The sequence below is a fragment of the Heloderma suspectum genome, chromosome 1 (genome assembly GCF_057233095.1).
Source record: "Heloderma suspectum isolate Gila_16-S chromosome 1, 16-S_ref, whole genome shotgun sequence".
Taxonomy (NCBI): Eukaryota; Metazoa; Chordata; class Lepidosauria; order Squamata; family Helodermatidae; genus Heloderma; species Heloderma suspectum.
Genome location: NC_139458.1, coordinates 135,678,305 through 135,698,945, shown reverse-complemented (window position 1 = coordinate 135,698,945; position 20,641 = coordinate 135,678,305). Strand labels below are relative to the sequence as shown.

The following is a 20,641-nucleotide window of genomic DNA, read 5'->3' as shown; positions in this document are numbered from 1 at the left end:
TAAAGCAAAGGAGGAGAGATGTTGGTCCAGTTCAGCTGTAACGAGAAAACACTGTTTCCCATTATGTGAATGAACCACAGAGGACCTCTGGCTTACATGCTCCCCTCCACTATCCTCCTCTGTCATGCACCAGGGGAGGAAACTGAAAGCTTCTCATTTTAAACTAACCACAGTTCCCTGTGATAGTTGAGCCTGGGGAACTGTGATTTCTTTAAATTGGAAGTAGACAACCTCACACTTTCCAGATGTTTTGGACTACAACTCCCATCAGCCCCAGCCACCCTGGCCAGTGGTCAGGGATCATGGGAGTTATAGTCCAAAATGTCTGGAGGGCACCAGCTTGCTACCCCTGGTTTAAATTATTTTAGTGAGAATGAGCCAGGATAAAACTGTTCTTTGAAATAAACCACAGTTCGAAGCTTGGATGTAACGGGAAACTGTGGTTAGTTTAAAACTGGAAGTGGACGCTTCTGATCTCTTCCTCTGGTATGGGAAGAAGGGGGAGAGGAGAGGGGGGAGTGCATAAGCCCAAGGCTTGCTGAAGCTTGCTCATGTAGCAGGAAGCCATGAATGGAAATTTCCGTTGCCACCTGCATAGTCTAGGTTACAACACCCCTTTACCCAAGGAGGTGAAATAATACTTTGGAGCTTGGAGCTCTAGTTAAAATAATTCCATTCATTGTTTTCTTCATTGCTGGTATGTTGTGGGCCACCTGATCTCCTTAATGGAGTCCAACAGACCAGCATCCCCAAACCTCATCTCAGGCCTGTTAATAGCCTTAAAAGAGAGCAATGGGAAAGGCAGGGGAACTCAATGTAGGTGTGGAAAGGTTGCCCTTTTGAACTGCAGCAAGCCGATCATCCAAGATTATCCCCGCCCAAGAGCCTCACAGCTCACCTGGCAGGTGCAATGAATGCAGGGTTCACCTTCTGGTACAAAGTTGTGTCCATTCACCACTTTCCTCCCTTTGTAATTGCAGTCTGCAGAAGAAGCACAAGAGATACAATTTTAAGAACAGAGTCTCTACACTCAGTCCCATTTAAGATGACCAGACAGCTTAGAATGAGAGTGTCATACAGAGAAATACAGAAGTTACATCCGCTAGCTAATACAACAAAACTCCAGATACTGGAACATCCCAGTTGCTGAATGCTGCACAGCTGTACAGGTTAGCTTCAGCCAGATATAAATGCTTTCCCAGGCAGTTTAGATGGCAATACGACAGCAAACCATCAGCTACCAATCTGAATACTAAAGATTCATACCAAGGATTGATTCAAAACAACATTTACATATTTAGTCTTATCTAAAAGAAAGCAGTCTGCTCATGCAACGGGACTTTCCCTTGCTCTCCTCCCCACTCTGCAGCCCCCCCCCCCCAAATCTGCTCCAGAGGATCCCCTGACAATACTTTCTAATTGGCAGTGCTAAGAGTCCTCTGTCTGAAAGCATCTATGCTCTTGCAAACAGATGATTCCCCTGTAGCACAAACTAGATTACCTGTAGCAACACCATCCACTCCCCTCCATTGTGTGGAGATATTATGTAGCACAATTAGCCCTCACCTTCAAAAATCCATTTTGAAATATCATCTGGAAAAGCTTTAAGACTGTGATACTTACCATGGCAAACAGGGCAGCATTCTCCTTCTGGATGGAAAGGGTATGTACAAAAAACAATACAGTCCGCAGGAGAACAGGCCACAGAGCCGAGCTGTAAGATACAAACACACATGCAGGAACAGAGAACCTGCATTAATGGCAGAGCAATGTAGACAGCCTAGTGATGGAGGAGAAATCCATTTGGACCAAATTTCTACAGAAACGTACACAATTCAGACCTCCCACATCTATCTACAAACCAGAATGCACTTGCACACTAAAATCCAGACTTTTCAGAATTTTGTAGTATAGTTCACAACTCAAAAAAAGCACACCAAAACGGCATGTTAAGGAAAAGTACACATAAAAATGTGTCTATTGGGGGAAAATACATACATTGCCTTGTTGTGGCAAAGGGGCTTGCGTAACTCAGTGAAGCCATAAGCTATGCCATGCAGGGCCACCTAAGACGGACAGGTCATGGTGGAGAGTTCTGACAAAATGTAGTCCACTGGAGAAGGAAATGGCAACCCACTCCAGTATTCTTGCCAAGAAAACCCCATGGAACATATCACAAGGCTAAAAGATATGACCTTCCTCAGGTCGGAAGCTGCCCAATATACTCCTGGGGAAGAGCAGAGGGAATTTCCAAGTAGCGCCAGAAAGAGTGAAGCGGCTGGGCCAAAGCTGAAAGGACACTCAACTGTGGATGTGTCTGGTGGTTAAAAGAAAGTCCGATGCTGTAAAGAACAATATTGTTTAGGAACCTGGAATGTAAGATCAGTGAATCAAGGTAAGCTGGAGATGGTCAAATATGAGATGGCAAGATTGAACATCGACATCTTGGGAATCAGTGAACTAAAATGGACAAGCATGGGCGAATTTAATTCAGGTGACCATTATATCTACTACTGTGGGCAAGAATGCCTTAGAAGAAATGGAGTAGCACTCATAGTCAACAAAAAGGTGGGAAAAACAGTACTGGGGTACAATCTCAAAAACGATACAATGATCTCAGGACGAATCCAAGGCAAACCATTCAACATCACAGTAATTCAAGTCTATGCCCCACCCACTGAGGCCGAAGAAGCTGAGGTTGATCGGTGCTATGAAGACCTACAACACCTTCTAGAACTAACACCAAAAAAAGATGTCCTCTTCATCATAGGGGATTGGAATGCTAAAGCAGGAAGTCAAGAAATCACCAGGATAACAGGCAAGCATGGCCTTGGTGTACAAAATGAAGCAGGACAAAGGCTAATAGAGTTTTGCCAAGAGAACACGCTGATCATAGCAAACACTCTTTTCCAACAGGACAAGAGGCGACTCTACACATGGACATCACCAGATAGTCAATATCGAAATCAGATTGATTATGTCCTTTGCAAGCAAAGATGGAGAAGCTCTACACAGTCAGTAAAAACAAGACCTGGAGCTGACTGTGGCTCAGATCATGAGCTTCTTATTGCAAAATTTCGGCTTAAATTGAAGAACGTAGGGAAAACCACTAAACCATTCAGGTATGACCTAAATCATATTGAGGTTTGGACTCGATGGCCTTGTAGGCCCCTTCCAACCCTACTATTCTATGATATTCCTTATGAATATACAGTGGAGGTGACAAATAGATTTAAGGGATTAGACCTGATAGACAGAGTACCTGAGGAACTATGGACGGAGGTCCGTAACATTGTTCAGGAGGCAGCAACTCAATCCATCCCAAAGAAAAAGAAATGCAAGAAAGCAAAGTGGCTGTCTGATGAGACTTTACAAGTACCTGAGGAAAGAAGGGAAGCGAAAAGCAAGGGAGAAAGGGGAAGATATATCCAACTAAATGCAGAGTTCCAGAGAATAGCAAGGAGAGACAAGAAGGCCTTCTTAAATGAACAATGCAAAGAAATCAAAGAAAAAAAAAGAATGGGAAAGATTAGAGATCTTTTCAAGAAAATCGGAGATATCAAGGGAACGTTTTGTGCAGAGACGGGCATGATAAAGCACAAAGAAGGCAGGGACCTAACAGAAGCAGATGAGATTAAGAAGAGGTGGAAAGAATACACAGAAGAACTATACAGGAACGATGGTAATGTCCCTGATTGCCATGGTAGTGTGGTCACTGAACTTGAGCCGGACATCCTAGAGAGTGAAGTCAAGTGGGCCTTAGGAAGCATTACTAACATCAAAGCTAGCAGAGATGACAGTATTTCAGCTGAGCTATTTAAAATCCTAGAAGATGATGTTGTTGAAGTGCTGCATTCAATATGCCAACGAATCTGGAACACTCAGCAGTGGCCACAAGACTGGAAAAGGTCAGTTTACATTCCAATTCCAAAGAAGGGCAACACCAAAGAATGTTCAAACTATCGCACAATTGCGTTCATTTCACATGCCAGCAAAGTTATGCTCAAAATCCTACAAGCTAGGCTTCAGCAGCATGTGAACCGAGAAGTACTGGAAGTACAAGCGGGGTTTCGAAGAGGCAGAGGAACTAGAGATCAAATCGCCAACATTCGCTGGATCATGGAGAAAGCAAGAGAATACCAGAAAAAGGTCTATTTCTGCTTCATTGACTACGCTAAAGCCTTTGACTGTGTGGATCACAGCAAACTGTGGCAAATTCTTAAAGAGATGGGAGTACCAGACCACCTTACCTGTCTCCTGAGAAACCTGTACGAGGGCCAAGAAGCAACAGTAAGAACCGGACATGGAACAACCGATTGGTTCAAAATTGGGAAAGGAGTACGACAAGGCTGTATATTGTCACCCTGCTTATTTAATTTATATGCAGAGTACATCATGAGAAACGCCGGGTTGGATGAATCAGAGGTTGGAATTAAGATTGCCGGGAGAATTATCAACAACCTCAGATACGCAGACGATACCACCCTAATGGCAGAAAGCGAAGAGGATCTAAAGGGCCTCTTGTTGAGGATGAAAGTGGAGAGTGCAAAAGCTGGTTTGAAACTCAACATTAAAAAAACTAAGATCATGGCATCTGGCCCCATCACTTTCTGGCATATAGAAGGGGAAGAAATGGAAGCAGTGACAGATTTTACTTTCTTGGGCTCCAAGATCACTGCAGACAGTGACTGTAGCCATGAAATTAAAAGACGCTTGCTCCTTGGGAGGAAAGCTATGGCACACCTAGACAGCATAGTAAGAAGCAGAGACATCACCTTGCCGACAAAGGTTCGTATAATCAAAGCTATGGTTATCCCAGTAGTAATATATGGCTGTGAGAGCTGGACTATAAGGAAGGCTGAGTACTGAAGAATTGATGCTTTCGAACTCTGGTGCTGGAGAAGACTCTTACGAGTCCCCTGGACTGCAAGGAGGTCAAATCAGTCAATCCTAAAGGAAATCAACCCTGAGTGCTCATTGGAAGGACAGATGCTGAAGCTCAAATATTTTGGCCACCTAATGTGAAGAGAAAAGTCACTGGAACCTGATGCTGGGAAAGACTGAAGGCAAAAGGAGAAGGGGGCGGCAGAGGATGAGATGGCTAGATAGCATCACCGATGCAATGAATATGAACTTGAGCACACTCCGGGAGAGAGCGGAGGACAGGAAGGCCTGGCATGCTATGGTCCATGGGGTCACAAAGAATCGGACATGACTTAACAACTGAACAACAACATAGTTCTTTTCATGTTCAAAGTTCTTTACAATATTGTTACACATTCTCCACTTTCCCAAGTGGTGAAAAGTTTCAGGGGCAGCGCTTCCCAGGGTATGGATCCCTTTTGTAGGACAGGTCACTGTTTTTTTTAAAATACTTGATGCTTCCAGACCTCACAGCTCCCTTTCCCCACTTCTCTGCCTTTCCCCAATGAAACTGTTGTTACTTTTACACAGCGACCTTAGCTGTGGGGTGGAGAGAGGCGTCACCTTCCCAAACCTGATGGCTTTCACATTCCAAATAGATCTGTGTATTCCAAACATTGGCTCTCATTAAAGGGACATCTCTTTGATCATTACGGACCATTGACCAGTCATTCCCACTAACACTTTTGTCCAAACTCCAGACACATTCTCAGCCTTCAGATAGCAAACACTTATCACCTCTCTCTTTTGTTATTAAATGTTCATTAAACATTTCTGTATAGTAAGACAAAAAGCATATAACTCTGTACACCTATTATTGAGGAACTTGCCTTTGCCTTCTTGAGAAGCTGACTATACAGTCCCAGGCAAGATGCTGTGTATTCTTGCTCTGGGGGACCTCAGACCTAGGGGCCAAATCCACCCCTCCTGGGGTCCCAATCCAGCCTTCCAGGGTTCCCCAGATGTCCACATCCCCTTTCCCCAACCACCAATCATTTGATGGTTTCCTGGTTTTTGCGCACTTCCCCATTCTAAAAGGTTGAAATGCTTCTCCTAAGGCTTCATTATTGGCAGTAAGAGCTTTAAGCTAAAATATGCTGGCATTTTAAATTTCTTTTTGTATTTTTGGCCCCACCACTTTTCCTTCAGCCCTACCCATGACTGGAATACAGCCCCCGAGACCTTCTCTGAAATTGAATTTGGCCATCAGGCTGAAAGACGTTCCCCACCCCGCTCTATAGTATCTGGGTTTCTCCACACAGAGGCTTTTTATCTTGCAGTTTTCCCAGGGCTTCTGCTTCTGGATTCTTTGTGGGATTAAGATTGGCCCTTTACATGCACTTCCCTCCCCGCTCTTTATCTGCCATTTCTATATGTTTCATTATGCAGCCACTAGATGGTGCTATGGTATAGCTCCTATTATTGTGCCACTTCCTCTTTTCATGGAGAAATTCAACATGTCGTATTTTAATGGCTCATTATCTCCGCTCTTTAAAAAAAAGTGATAAAGGTGAGAAAACACGGGAGAGGCCCTGGAGGCTGACAATGTCATGTAAAGGACCAGCAAACTTCTGTGACTAACCAATCTCAATCACAGGATAAAAGCTCCATGTGGAGAAGCCCTCTGTTACTAGGACGGAACACCTCCCACAGGCTGGGAGTGGTGAAGCAGAGCACTTACCAAACAAATGCAACTTAGGCAAGGGTCCAAGACAGAGGGGAATGTCTCATTGTTGTAAAAAATCCTTCCAGCATAGGTGCAGCCTTAAGTTAGGAAAGACAAAATTATATTGACTTTGCCAACTTGGGTAACATTAATGGCCTCTCTATGCAACATACCCAAGAGCCTCCAAAATGAGCACAGTATAAAGTATAATAAAGCATGACAAAGTCATGATCTTCAGTTCCTCACAGCCTTAACAGGTACAATGGGTACTTCTAGACAAGGCAGCTGCAGTCACCCTGCCTCATTCACAGAATTATACACTTACACACACACAAACCATACCCAACCTGGTGCCCTCCAGACATTTTGAACTACAACTCCCAGAATTCCTGACCGTTAACCATACTGGCTGGGGATGATAAGAGTTGAAGTCCAAAGTATCTGGAGAGCTCCCGGTTAGGGAAAGCTGAAATACATACACACACAGGCAAATACACATGTGCTACACACAGATGAATGTAGTAGACAACAGAGATCGCTACACAAAGCCAAGAAGGCAAGTAAACATCAATAGCAAAAGTTCTGTGGCTAAAGGGTCTGTTTTTATGGACAGGAAGATATTTGGTTTCCCAAAGAATGAAACAGCTTTCTGAGAAGACAGATTTACCTGCTGAGCAATCTGGACAGCACTGTCCAGGGATCCGGATGGGGTGAGGACATGTCTCCAAACAATCTGTCCTCTTACAGCTCACTGAGCCATCTGCCTGCAATAGAAAAGAACTTCACAGAAACCCACAGCACAAACAGCTGGACTGTTGTGGGCAGACAAGACTCTTCACCTCAGAAGAGGCCTCCATTTGCCCTATGGGTATGTGTCTTCTAAGCAGCAGATATCTGCCTCTCTTGTCAGTTTTCATTAAAAGATTCCAGACCTATTCAATTGTTTTACACCCATAGGGTATAATTTCAAAGACCATGGTATGTAGGCGATAGCAATACAGTTTCAGCTTACAAAAATTGATCAAAACCGTATAATTCAAATTTCTGAAGTCCCTGAAGCCCCCTTAGCTCTCAGCAGCCAGACCTAGCCTAAAGCTGCCTACCCACTTTAACATCACTGTAGCTAACCCAATGACAACCACAGAAGCCACGACATCACTTCTGCCTGCTTAGGCCCATTTGGCAACAGAATAGATTAGCAAGTAGCATCAAGAGAGCTAGGGCAGGCGGAGAAGTCACAGATTGAGGAGCAGATTGCAGGAAGAGGTAAAGAAGCTAAAGGACAACAAGGGAAGTGTGAGACCAGGGCAGGGGGCGGGGGGGAGGTTTCGTTCTTTCAAATATTTCCATGTCACCTTTCCTTCTAAGAAGGTCCAGAGGGCAGCTTTCATGGGTTTCAGTGACAACCACTGCCCGTGGGCTATGAACTTGCTATTTGATGAATAAAATCCATGTATTTTAGGCTCCCTAAATGGTCAGGTAGGATCCATGTCCTACATTTCATAAGGTCATCACTTACAACAATAATGCAACTATACCACTCAGGATCCCCACAAAGTATATCAGTATACATAGGCAAACAGACTGGAGTTAATCTTTTGGATTATCTCAGTCCTGGCTGGGGGAAAGTGGGGTGGGGGCAAAGGACTATAACAGTTTGTGTGACAGGAGATTGGAAGGTTAAAACTGAGTGAAGTAGAGCAGGTTATCATTCACCTGGCAGATGCATAACTCACAGGGATCACCCGGTGACCAGATCTGTCCAATTGGAAATTCAACTCCATTGTCATCCACAAAGCAACCTGGCCATGAAAAGAGGGACAATGAAATGAAGCATGTGTGAATGAGAGTAAAACAAAACGATTTGAGGATGGGGGACAGAAGGGGCGGTCCACAGTGCATCACACATGCATCCTCCTTGATTTAGCCCACTATTGGACATCAGTCCTCTTAAACCTATCAGATAGGTGGGTGGGAAGAAGGTAGACTGGGATCTACTGGTAGATCTCTGGATGATTCGCAGTAGATTACCAAGTATTTCTGACTCCCAGTTGTTTAAAAATAGTAACAACAAAATGACTCCCCCACTCAAATTAGCTGCTGAAATGAAGAATGTGTTGGGTAACCAGGAGTGAACTTTTGTGTGAAAGGACAATGAACTCAGTTCAGTTCTGGTTCTGAAAAACAAATTCCTCAACTCAGAATATGCTCAGAGGTTCCCTGTTCTTTAATTCTAAGTGTGTGTCTTTTACATCAAGCTTTGGTTGATGGATCTTGGGGTTCTAGTACAAAAAACAAAGTAGATCTGACAAGCCTGAAGTCTGCCCACCGCTGAGATAACCCATAGTTTACATGTATCCTCACACCACAGTGAAATCTATGTGCACATCTATGTCAGTCATTAAGATCTTACCAGTCGTGGGTGCAGCCTTCCGGCAGGTGAAGCAACACTGCCCTGGGGCCAACAGCCAGTCGTCTTGGGGACACTCCAGAGTGGGACAGGGAGTGAAGGAGCACTCCACTTCACCTTGCTGAGGAAGGATGTGTTGGCACACGTTACATATAATAACAACACAGGGTCACAACAGCTCTTCACAAACTCTTCCTCGCTACATTTTGTAAAATACAGGAGTTAGGTCCTGCAACTCCAGGGCTGTACAAAGTTTCCCGGGTTCACCATCATCTTCAACCTTGCCCCTTCTGTCATTCACTAAAGAGGACTCTTGGGGCACCAACAAGGGTATCCCTGCCTGGTGTTACTCAGACCAATTCTGCAGCTGCCCCATGTTATGCCCTGACAATACTAAGCTATAGACAACTTAACATATGCATAGATATAATCTAACTGAATTAACTTTTACAGTTTCCACAGAGAAGCAGAAAGAAAAACGTTATGTCTCTCTTCTAACAGATAAGGAGATTTTACAAGGAGCCAGGAGAGACTGCTTGCCTGAAAATCAGCAGTAAAGCCTGAAAATAACAAATGCACTCCTTCTAAAATCAAGATATATAGTTTCCTTGAAAAACAAAGGATGTACTCTGGAAATACACACACACACGCACACACACGCACACACGTGTGTGTGTGTCTGTATGCATACAGTGCATATGTCACTGTGGGTTCTCACACAAACACAGACACACACATCCTTTTTCTCTCCTTTCCACCAGCCACCTCTCACTGGGAGACATGGCATCCTTTGAAAGATGTGTGTGTGTGTGTGTGTGTGTGTGTGTGTGTGTGTGCGCACGCACGAGATTGGGGGGGCAGCTAATCCTCTGAGATCAGGAGCAGGGACGGGGAGGGTGGGGGCTAGGTTGATACATACCCTGCACACACAGGTGGTGCATTCATCACCATCCAGGCTGAACTCGGTCCCCTCTGCATATGTCTGGCCACGGAAATGGCACTCTGCTACAGAGGAAGAGAAGAATAGGTTGGTGTTGTTGTGGAACATCCATGGTTGTTGTGGAACATCCATCCAGCGTGGTGTAGAGACTCTCTCACTGGGAAAGAGTGTTAGTGGTGACTGGGGTAAGGATCATCTTCAGCTGTGACACCACATTTATGGAATGCTTTCCCCAGGGAGGCCTGCCTGGTGCAAAATCAAATGGCTTTTAGGTGTGAGGCAAAGGTCTTTTCTATATGTATCCAGGGTCTTCTTTAAATGCCAAATTTTTATGAAGCTGTCTGCTGAATTTTATTTTTAATCTGCTGTTTCACTTTACTGTTGTTTTAGTATTGTTTACATATTTTATTGCACTAATCATTATTTATATGCTACATTTTATAAGCTGTCCTGAATTTTTTTAAAACTGAAAGGCAGTATAAAAGTATTTTAAAGAAATGCAAGGGCCATCTATATGAGAGGTTTACCCCGATGCTACTGAGGCTCACAGTCAACCATGACGTGTGATGTCATTACCACTCCACAGCAAACCCACCCTTTCTAGCCAAAAACGGGTGTTTTTTGCAAAGGCGTTTTGTGCTGCATTTTTCCTTTATCCTGGCTTCTGCATGGTTCCAGCGGAGTGTGGCCCATATCCCCAAATTAAATGCGGTTTACTATGTGGCGGGGGTGTGTGTTGATGTTGCATCACCGTAGGTGAGCTCCCCCTTTTGTTTATTTTCCTGCCACATCCATTTGTGGCAAGGAAGATTGGGGCAGGGAGCAAGCCGTAATTGGCAAATTGCTAAGAGAGAGGTGTTGGCTAAACATGTCTACTCAGATGTAAGAAGCAGAGAGAAGGGATGGGAAGCCATTCTCCCAGGCTTACAGCTAAAAACATTAGAGGGGAGGAAGGAAAGTTGGACTCATAAGCGCTTTTCCAGACATGCACAGGAGTGAATGGGGCTTTGTAAACATGTCTTCTCAGATGCAAGGAGCAGAGTGGAGCAGAGACAAGGGGTGGGTACCCTTTTCAATAATAGCAACGAGCAGACAGAAGGGGTGGAAGAGCCCTGTTAGGAGGAAGAGAAAGTTAATGGCAGAAAGCGAAGAGGATCTAAAGAGCCTCTTGTTGAGGGTGAAAGAGGAGAGTGCAAAAGCTGGTTTGAAACTCAACATTAAAAAAACGAAGATCATGGCATCTGGCCCTATCACTTCCTGGCATATAGAAGGGGAAGAAATGGAAGCTGTGACAGATTTTATTTTCTTGGGCTCCAAGATCACCGCAGACGGTGACTGTAGCCATGAAATTAAAAGACGCTTGCTCCTTGGGAGGAAAGCTATGGCAAACCTAGACAGCATAGTAAGAAGCAGAGACATCACCTTGCCGACAAAGGTCCGTCTAATCAAAGCTATGGTTTTCCCAGTAGTAATGTATGGCTGTGAGAGCTGGACTATAAGGAAGGCTGAGCGCCAAAGAATTGATGCTTTCGAACTGTGGTGCTGGAGAAGACTCTTACGAGTCCCCTGGACTGCAAGGAGGTCAAATCAGTCCATCCTAAAGGAAATCAGCCCTGACTGCTCATTGGAAGGACAGATACTGAAGCTGAAGTTCAAATATTTTGGCCACCTAATGCAAAGAGAAAACTCTCTGGAAAAGACCCTGATGCTGGGGAAGACTGAAGGCAAAAGGAGAAGGGGATGGCAGAGGATGAGATGGCTAGATAGCATCACTGATGCAATGAATATGGACTTGAGCACGCTCCGGGAGAGAGCGCAGGACAGGAAGGCCTGGCATACTATGGTCCATGGGGTCACGAAGAGTCGGACACGACTGAACGACTGAACAACAACAAAAACATACTCAGATTTAAGGAGCAGAGGTGAGAAAGCGAGCAAAGAGGGCGGTGAAGGGGCGCTGTAAGGAGCTGCCATTCTGCTGCCTGCCCTCCCCGTCACCTCCCTGCCAGTGGGGCTCCTGGCGCTCTCTACTGCAACTCACTGAGCATAAGGGGGAGGTGCAGGGAGCAAGCCTCTGCCCATTCACTGCCCCACACCTTTGCAGTTGATGATGTTCATTTCTACTCACAGGACTCCACCCACCCAACCCCAAACTAATGCAGTTTCAGGTGCTGTTTGCCCCATGTAAGCATTGTTTTAATGTATAAATTCCTTTACTGGCTACCATTTGCCCCAAGGTGAGCTAACCTGATTTCATGAAAATCCAGATTTAAACGAAATCGCCTCAAAAACTGTTGCCATGTAGATTCAGGCCAAGTAATAGTCTATTATTGTCCCCTGGAGTACTTCCAGACAAGGCTTTTCTCGTGCCATTGCCCTGCCTCATTCACAGAATTTTATGGGGCCTCTAGACATCATCGTCTTCCACTCATAACCCTCCTGTATTTTCCTGCTGTTTCTTCCATCTTTTTTTCTTACTGCAGAAAATCTGTTAAGGAATAAACTGTACAGGGCCTTCTAATTAAATAGCGGCACAATGCCTTCTAAGTGATAGTGCTAGGAGCCCTCCATCTGGTCAGAATCACCCCTGGACAGGGTTCTTGTGGACTACCATTCTTCCTTTCTCAGATCATGTGGTAAACTATTCCTGGACTGCACCACTTCAAACTAAATGTGGAGGACCTCATGACTGAATATTCTCCCATATCAAAAATTCCTTGCACAAAGAAAACTAGTAAGGGAGAAAGGCTCTAACCGTGTCCTATCATAGATATGGTAGTTTTCAAGTGTAAGAATTTTTCTCCATGGGGAAGCATTCAAAAATACAACATCCCCACCCCTACCTGAAGCATGAAGTGGTACATTCCAGCTTTACCCCAGCATAATAATACTTACTTAACATTTGTGTAGCACTTTCAGGAATTCCAAGTGCTTTATGGGTGTAAACTAGTTGTAGGAGGAGGACTGGTTTGTCTAGACCAGGCATTTCAGATAGTTGACTTCATACTCTATGACCACCAATGACTACCCATGTTCTGTATGATATATCTAGAAGACAGTGCCTCTTTGTGGAGAGTGCCTAGTTGTTCCTCAAAGCCTGTTTTGTGGAACTTAACCATCTTTACTGTTCTTTTGAAGTGTTGTTTGGACTATAGCTGATAAGATGTCCAGGCAGTATGCCAGAATAACTATTTGCATATTTTTCTTTTCTTTCTCCCTTTTTTGTGTCATATTGTAATAGAATGCCTATTTGTGTGTGTATGTGTGTGTACACATATAAATATATTTTTAGATATGATATTACTTAAAATATCATGTAATTATTAACTATGTAATATAATTATATTACAATATAATTATATTATAATATAATTATAATTTAAGTAATTATGTATATTACTTAAAATATACAAATGATTTGCTTTTTTTTATCTTTCTCTTAAAATTGTTTTTTCCTCTTCTCATTAGTATTATTATTAATATCATTATGGGATTATTATTATTATTACTATTTCTTGTTGGCTAAACTTTTAATGTTTATTAATACGCATTAACTGAACGGTAACATATGGCTAATGGAAATGGATTGTTTGCTCCTATTCCTTTGCTATAAGACTGTTTGGATATTTGGTTTGTTCTTATTGAAGTTTAATATAATTCTTTTTTTTTTCCTTTTCTCTTCCTTCTTTTGCTATCCTCCCTTTTTTCTTTTTCTTAGAATACTGTAATGTTGGAAACTGAAGATTCTGATTATGTTGTTGGTAGTGTTTATTTCATTTATAAAAATAAAATAAAAATAGATTTTTTTAAAAAGCCTGTTTTGTGAGAGACTGTGAAAGATCTACCTGGCTGGCAGGGACAACAGTCAGTCTGAGCAGAGCTGGAACATGGACTAGGCGTACATTCTGGAGAGATACAGGATACGTTGCCTGCCTGAAATAAAAACCAACAAAGATTACGGTGCAGATTTGCCAAGGTTTTTCCCCATCTTTCCTAGCTTTTCTGTCTTTACCACAGATGACCAAATCATCATGAGCATTACCTTAAACAAATTATGGAGCAGTCTTCCCCAACCTGGCACACCCAAGATCCTTTGGACTACAACTCCCAGCATTCTTAACCATTGGCTATGTTGGCTGGGGCTGACAGGAGTTGAAGCCCAAAACATCTGGAGGGCACCAGGTTGAGGAAGGCTGTCATAAAGGTTACTCCGGTTATCATGGGCCTTCCCCCAACCCCACCATTTCCACTGAACTCCAAATGCCCCCCCCCCACACACATCCACAGCCATCCCAAGACATTTTGCTGCCTGAGGTAGAACAGCAAATACCACTCTGTCCAAGTCAACCCGGATGGTACCAAAGGCCAGCCAAGTTATTCTGGTACTAGAGGCAGAAAAATCCCACAAGGGCCATTCTCTGGCAATAAAAATACAACAATAATAAATTAAATAACTAACAAGTTCTGCCCTTTCACAACACCCAAACCAGCTGCCTAACAGTAAGGTCGGCCTTTTTTCTGCTCTGACTGGTGATGAGCCTAAGTGTATCTCCTCTACAAAATCACACCTTGCAAAGGCTGCCTTCATTCCAGCAGATATGTGAACTCCCCCTGAATGGTTGAGATGAACCACTGGAGAAAGGCTGACTGCTGACCACTGCAGAAAGGCATTCCTGTGGTCATGGGGGTGGGAGTGCCAGCAATGAAGACTGACAAGGAATGGAGTGTGGTTTACTGTGTAAGGGGCTCCCCTGGTTGTTTCCAAGAGCAACGGGGAGGGAATCACACACAATCTCCCTGCCAAAGAGCTCCAGGGGCTTGATGCCCCCTTCCCCCGCTGTGTCATCATTACCAGGCTCGAAGTCATAGGGAGTGTTTCCTGAGTGTGCATATGAGCTACCAGACTCAGAGTAGGAAACAGATGGCATGGAGGCAGAAGGGAAAAGCCAGTGGCAGAGCACACGCTTGGCATGCAGAAGGTCCCAGGTTTGATCCCTGGTATCTCCAGGCAGGGCAGGAAAACCCTGGAGAACCACTACCAGTCAGTGCCAACAATACTGGGCTAGATGCACCAATGGTCTGACTCTGCATAAGTCAGCTTCCTCTGTTTCTCAGGCTGACAGAAGTTGCAAGCATTTTCTCTTCAACAATTGCGTTGTCCTTCCCCCTCTTTTCTGAGTGTGGCGTCTTGTGTAGATACTTGGGAACCACTGGCCTCAAATATGGTCACAGAGACCAGATAAAACCAGCTGTGGGCCAGATACCGCCACACAGGAACCAGAGTTACCACTTCTGCCCTGGAGTAAATACCTCAAATTTCCTCCACTATTCCTACCCAGCTTCCTCGACCGTCAACAAAAAGTTGTTCACTTGACTGAGACACCCTCTGCAGCAGATTCCTACATGGTGCTGCTGGTTTGCTCACAACAAGGGGCAAGGGCCATAATATGAACCTCGGTCTCCAGTGCAGGATACCAATGGTAGCAAATGGATTTCTATGCTCTTTCTCAAAGCGAGAAGACAAGCCCCCCTGAGCCCCTCTCCCTGCGGACTCCATGAGACTCACCAGGCAGACACAGACTGTGCAGTTCTCCTCAGAGAGAGAGAAAACTTCCCCCTCTGCTCTGGAAATCCCATAATAGAAACAGCCTGCAGGAAACAGGAATGTGAACATTCTCCTCAGAGGGGACAGAAGCTTATGGGGGAACAGGTGCCATCTCATCTTTCCACTCTTGTATCAGGAAAAACTCAATGGCCTATATCAGGAGTGTTGAACCTATTTCAGCCTGTGAAGAAGCTAAAACTGAGGTAAAAGTTTAGGTGTTGTGTTTTGTTTCAACCACTTAGGGTCTAAATGGATTAACAGTAAAAGAACAATGTATGTTTTTTACTCAGGGCTTGTGCCTGAGAGGAGTTACATTGTACATATGGTGTACTGGCAAATTCGCTGTTACTTTTACCACTAGGAGGTGAAAATGAAGTCAGGTTCTCTCTATTTATATGGAAAAACAGGATTGAAATTGGTGCCATCTGATTGGGGGAGTAACTGACCATTCTAAAGATGCCCATTGGTCAGAAGTTTACACAGAGATGGGGTGATGGAAAGTTGGATACCCCAAAGCTGATTGGCTGGTGGGTTCTGCCTGGAACAAATATAAGGAGCTGTGGAGAGTCTGACAGAGTGAGTCAAAGTCTGCTGGGAGAGTTGCCTGAGGAGGTGTCTTGGTGAGAGGCTGGGGAGCTTGAAGAAGACATCAGCCAAGAGGAGCAGCAGCTACAAGACCAGGAAGCCGAGCTGAGCACACAGGAGGCAAAAGCTAAAGAAGGTCTGCAAGTGGGGAAAGGAGAACTCCTGGAGCGGCCTTTGGAGGAAGGAGCTGAAGCCTAAGTGACAGCTAGTGGTGGTGGTCTGGAGATTGAGCAGCTGCTGGACCAGACTGAAGACTTCAGGAGAAACCTGGAGAACAGCATCTGAAGTTCCAGGTGGAAGTTAAACCTGACCGGAAAAAAGACTGCCATTCAAACCCTAATGTTAGGTCTTTGAGTTAACTGGGGTGGAGCTTGATAGAGTAATTGGCTTAAGGTTGGTTAGGGATAGGAATTGGGGCTTCTAGCACCTGAAGAAGTGGTGTTAAGAGTAACTGTAGAAACCCTGTTTTAAAAGTAGTAACAACATCCTTAAAATAATAAGCTTTCTTGTTTTCTTTTTAATAAACTACTATATATCTTTGTTTACTGTTCTGTCACCTCTGTTCTGTTTTGTCTCACATCTAATGGCCAGTTACTTTAAGGGAAAAGGCATATGCTACATAAAAGGGGTGTAGTTTAATGGTGGCAGTGGAAGGGAAGAGGGATTACCCAGTGGTGAGGGGTGATCCTCCACATTTGGGGATAGGGGTGGGTTTGCCCTAGTGTACAGGCCCCCACCTCAAGACCCAGGCTCTTCACACAGCCTGAGGACAGAATTCTATTTCAGAGACGCTCTTGGGGTTGCATTCTAGTGGTGGGCATGGTCAAAGGCAAAAGGGGTGGGGCTGAAATAAAGTTCTTACTGCCAATAACAGCCTCAGGAGAGGCATTTCAACCTTTTAGAAAGGGGAAAAACTTCACAAAAGTTGGAAAACCATCAAACAATCTGTGGTTGGAGAAAAGAGCGTGGTCAGGGAAAGGGGTCAAGTGAAGGGGCCACCTGGGGATCCTTGGAGGGCCAAGTTTGGCCCCCAGGTTCTGCACCCTTAGTCTATATGCGGTCATTTTAAAAGGTTCTCACCAAATGACACATCCCCTCACTATTTCACAGATGAGAATCTGGATATGCTTGTCATAATATCCCTATTCTCACACCAAGGCTTACTGTCCAAGGCCCCCACCCCCATGATACAATGCCAAAAGCTCTACTCCATCTGCTTATTAATGGAGTCTATGATAGGATTTTCCTGCAGAATTTTAAATGCCAAGACAACATTTGTTCTTACAGGCCAGATGGAACAAATCTATTAGCAACAGCTCAAAATCAGCCTCCCTGGTATGTGAAATGACAGGCTGCATGCAACATGGCACCTTCATATCCCTGCATGTGCAAGTACATGCACATGCAGGATCCAGCCAGAGATCTAACTTCAAGAGGCCATAGGGAATGAGTTGTACCCTGCAGAATGACAATTCCAGGAGCTCTGACTAACACAGTTTTAATAAGACAAAACCTGGGACAAAATAGGGACAGCAACGTACCAACGACATGTTCTAAAAAACAGGGACTGCCCTTGATAAACAGGCAAGTTGGGATGTATGGTGAAGTGTATGGTGACAAAGCTGGGACTGGGGAAGGCCTATGTGTCACTGCCAGATATGATGACACAGTCTTGATCCTGAGGGTGCATCTCTTACCTGTGCAGCTGGGACAACACTCCCCCTCTGTTGGAGGAACTGGGTGGGAGCAAGCCACCTCGCACATCACTGCTCGACACAGGACATGCCCACCCTGCAACAGGAAAAGACAGGCAACTATGGAGGGGGCAGCCCAGACACAGTACTTCAGGGTTGGAGAGAAAGCTAGGAACCCAAGACATACCCCATACCTCACAGGCGCAGTGCAGACACCCTGGCTCTATCCAGTGGCTGCCATTTTCGTGAAGAACCCCTCCCTGCCAGCAGGTGGAAGGCAGGGCTGCAGGTGAAGCGGAGGGAGCTGAGGGACTTGTGGGAGGGGGCGTTGTCATTTCCTCTCGCAGCAACGATGGCAGCAGTGGGCTCACCGGCACTGAAGGCCTGGCGGTTCTTAGCGAGAAGGGAGTGCCAAGGGAGGATCTGGGGGGAGGGAATGAAGGGGTGGGAGAGGCCGCCTGTGGAAGGACAGAGAGAGCGGAAAGGAGTGGCAAAGGAGAGGGAGTTCTGAGCACACTGTGGGGAGCAGGAGCTCGGGAAGGGGGAGAGCTCCTGGGGGGCAAGGCAGGGGCCACAGATTCTGGAGAGAGGCGCAGCAAAGTTGGTGGGTGTTGGAGAGACTGCAAGATGGGAGACGGGGCCAGGCTGGTCTTTGAAAAACCTGTGGGAGGAGGAGGAGGAGGAGGAGGAAGGAGAAGGAAAAGGCCAAGTGAGTTCAGAAGTCCCCGGAAGATGCATGCCCCAAATACAGTGCATTCCAGAACACTCAGGATCCCCCTTAGCTAACCCTTCCCCAAACTCACACCCTCTGGATGTGTGGAAATACAACTCCCGACATCACCAGCCAGTAGGGCCACTGAGTGTGCTGACTTGGGATTATGGGAGTTGTAGCTGAACACACCTGCAGAGCACCAGGTTGGGGAAGGCTGCTTTGGCTGCACTGCACCTTTATAGCCAGTGTTGTGAAGGATTCCTACAACTCGGAAAAGAGCCACTGTCCACAGTAGTTCTTACACTGACCTCCCCCTCAGCTGGATCCTCGACCAAGCCTTCCATTCCTGCAGGAACACGACCTCCCTCACATCCTAATCTTTGAATGTCGACTTGTGCCCCAGTCACCTCACTCACCTCCTCACACATTTTCCCAAGCATTTCCTAACAGCTGAATGCATATCCCTCCTAGTTTTGGGGTCTTTCCAGACAATCATTTTATACCACAACAAATGCACAGTTGTTACTCAGTTGACGCAAGGGATCCAGATGTCTTTCTTCTATGTAGCGCTTCTGGTGCAGTGTGTTGTATTTTCCCAGCAGCCGAATGGCAATCATTTGCTTTTAGAAACATGGAATTTGGCCTCCACCTGACCGCAAGAACAACCAAGTGGTGTGCGGAATGTGGCTGTCCAAAGTGTCATGATTACTTACAGGATCGTTCCTGTGACATTAATAAGGATAAGAGAGACAACTCCTGCTCATGCCTGTCAAGTTTAGTGAAATTTTAAAAAGTTGCCAGGAGCAGCAACCTTTTTCATTGTTTTACAGGGGTGGGCAACTTGTGGCCCTCCAGATGTTTTGATCTACAACTTCCATCAGCTCTAGCCAGCATAGCCAAAGGTCATGGGAATTGTAGCCCAAAATATCTGGAGGGCCACAAGTTGCACAACCCTGGTTTAAAACCTCTTTAGAGGCTGAGCACTCCCACACAAGAAGCAGGAGGACTTATGTATTACTTTAAAAAAAAGTGGGAAAGACCAGTTGGATTACCCCATTGCTCTGCAGCTCCCTGAGCACCAATTTTCGACAGAAAGGCAGAATACACATTAAATAAATACATAAGCCTGAAGCTGTTCTACTCTGTACCTGGCTGAGAATCTGCACAATAGTCCACAGACCTTCTTTCAACCGCTACTGAATTACTATACTGCTAGAAATCTCTACACGTACCTCCGAAGGGAAACGGCTCTTACCTTCACAGGACACCCTGTCCACACTGAGCCGGTAGCCAGGGCGACAGCTGCACATAAAACTTCCCAGTGTGTTGTGACAGGAGTGCTGGCAGGTTCGCTTCTCACTGGGTCGGCGACATTCATTCACATCTGCACCAGAAGCACAGGGTGCTAGAGACTTACATCAGAGCTGGGTCGGCTCAAGCTTGTGGCTCTACAGGCATTCCTGTTGCTTAGCCATACAAGGTCAGAAAAGGGGGGTTGGAAAACAAGGGGCCCTCCTGTGCATTTTTCAAGCAACCAAAACTGGGCTTGGAGCAGTCTTGACACCCCTTTTATGTGATGCGCATTCACTGGTTATAGAATCGTAGAGTTAGAATGGACTTTGGAGAACATCTATGCAGCAAGATGTCAGCATAGATGATCTTAACCAGAGGCCGTGGACAGCCATCTCCAGGCTGCAACCTAGCACAGCCTCAACCATACACATGTGACTGTGATGGCTCTTTTCTTGAAAACCAAAGGAGTTTTTCACCACAAGATATTCCTTCTCCATAATCATTGTTCATGAGCATACCTGCAGTCACCAGTCTAGAAGACATTCCATAATGTGTACAGAACAATGCTCTTGGATCAAGAATCACAGTAATTATGGAGCCTACTATATGTCACAAAGTTGGGGGGGGGGCGGTTATGGTAAGAAACCACTTTTTTCTGGTTGAGTTCCTGTGCTCTTAACAGCTCTGTGACAAGCTGAAATTCAGCCAAGGAGCTTTTCCATCATTACACTGTGAAAACTGAAAAGCTGTCTCTGTTGAATTCAGGGTTTTGTGTTCTTTTGCATTCACATCACAACTTACGTACATCTGTAT

General features: G+C 45.1%; 1 protein-coding gene across 1 annotated transcript in view; it reads right to left on the bottom strand.

Annotated features, from left to right (window-relative positions):
- VWCE (von Willebrand factor C and EGF domains) overlaps window positions 1-20,641 on the bottom strand; it is a 45,207-nt gene that overhangs the window by 4,588 nt on the left and 19,978 nt on the right. The window contains exons 7-18 of the mRNA XM_084859092.1: window positions 19,791-19,919; window positions 18,018-18,484; window positions 17,827-17,920; window positions 15,506-15,588; window positions 13,785-13,872; window positions 9,919-10,004; window positions 9,003-9,120; window positions 8,306-8,391; window positions 7,257-7,353; window positions 6,605-6,687; window positions 1,624-1,714; window positions 899-981 (exon numbers count right to left, since the gene is read on the bottom strand). Of these exons, the coding sequence (XP_084715218.1) occupies window positions 899-981; window positions 1,624-1,714; window positions 6,605-6,687; window positions 7,257-7,353; window positions 8,306-8,391; window positions 9,003-9,120; window positions 9,919-10,004; window positions 13,785-13,872; window positions 15,506-15,588; window positions 17,827-17,920; window positions 18,018-18,484; window positions 19,791-19,919 (1,505 nt within the window). The remainder of the gene's footprint in view (window positions 1-898; window positions 982-1,623; window positions 1,715-6,604; window positions 6,688-7,256; window positions 7,354-8,305; window positions 8,392-9,002; window positions 9,121-9,918; window positions 10,005-13,784; window positions 13,873-15,505; window positions 15,589-17,826; window positions 17,921-18,017; window positions 18,485-19,790; window positions 19,920-20,641) is intronic.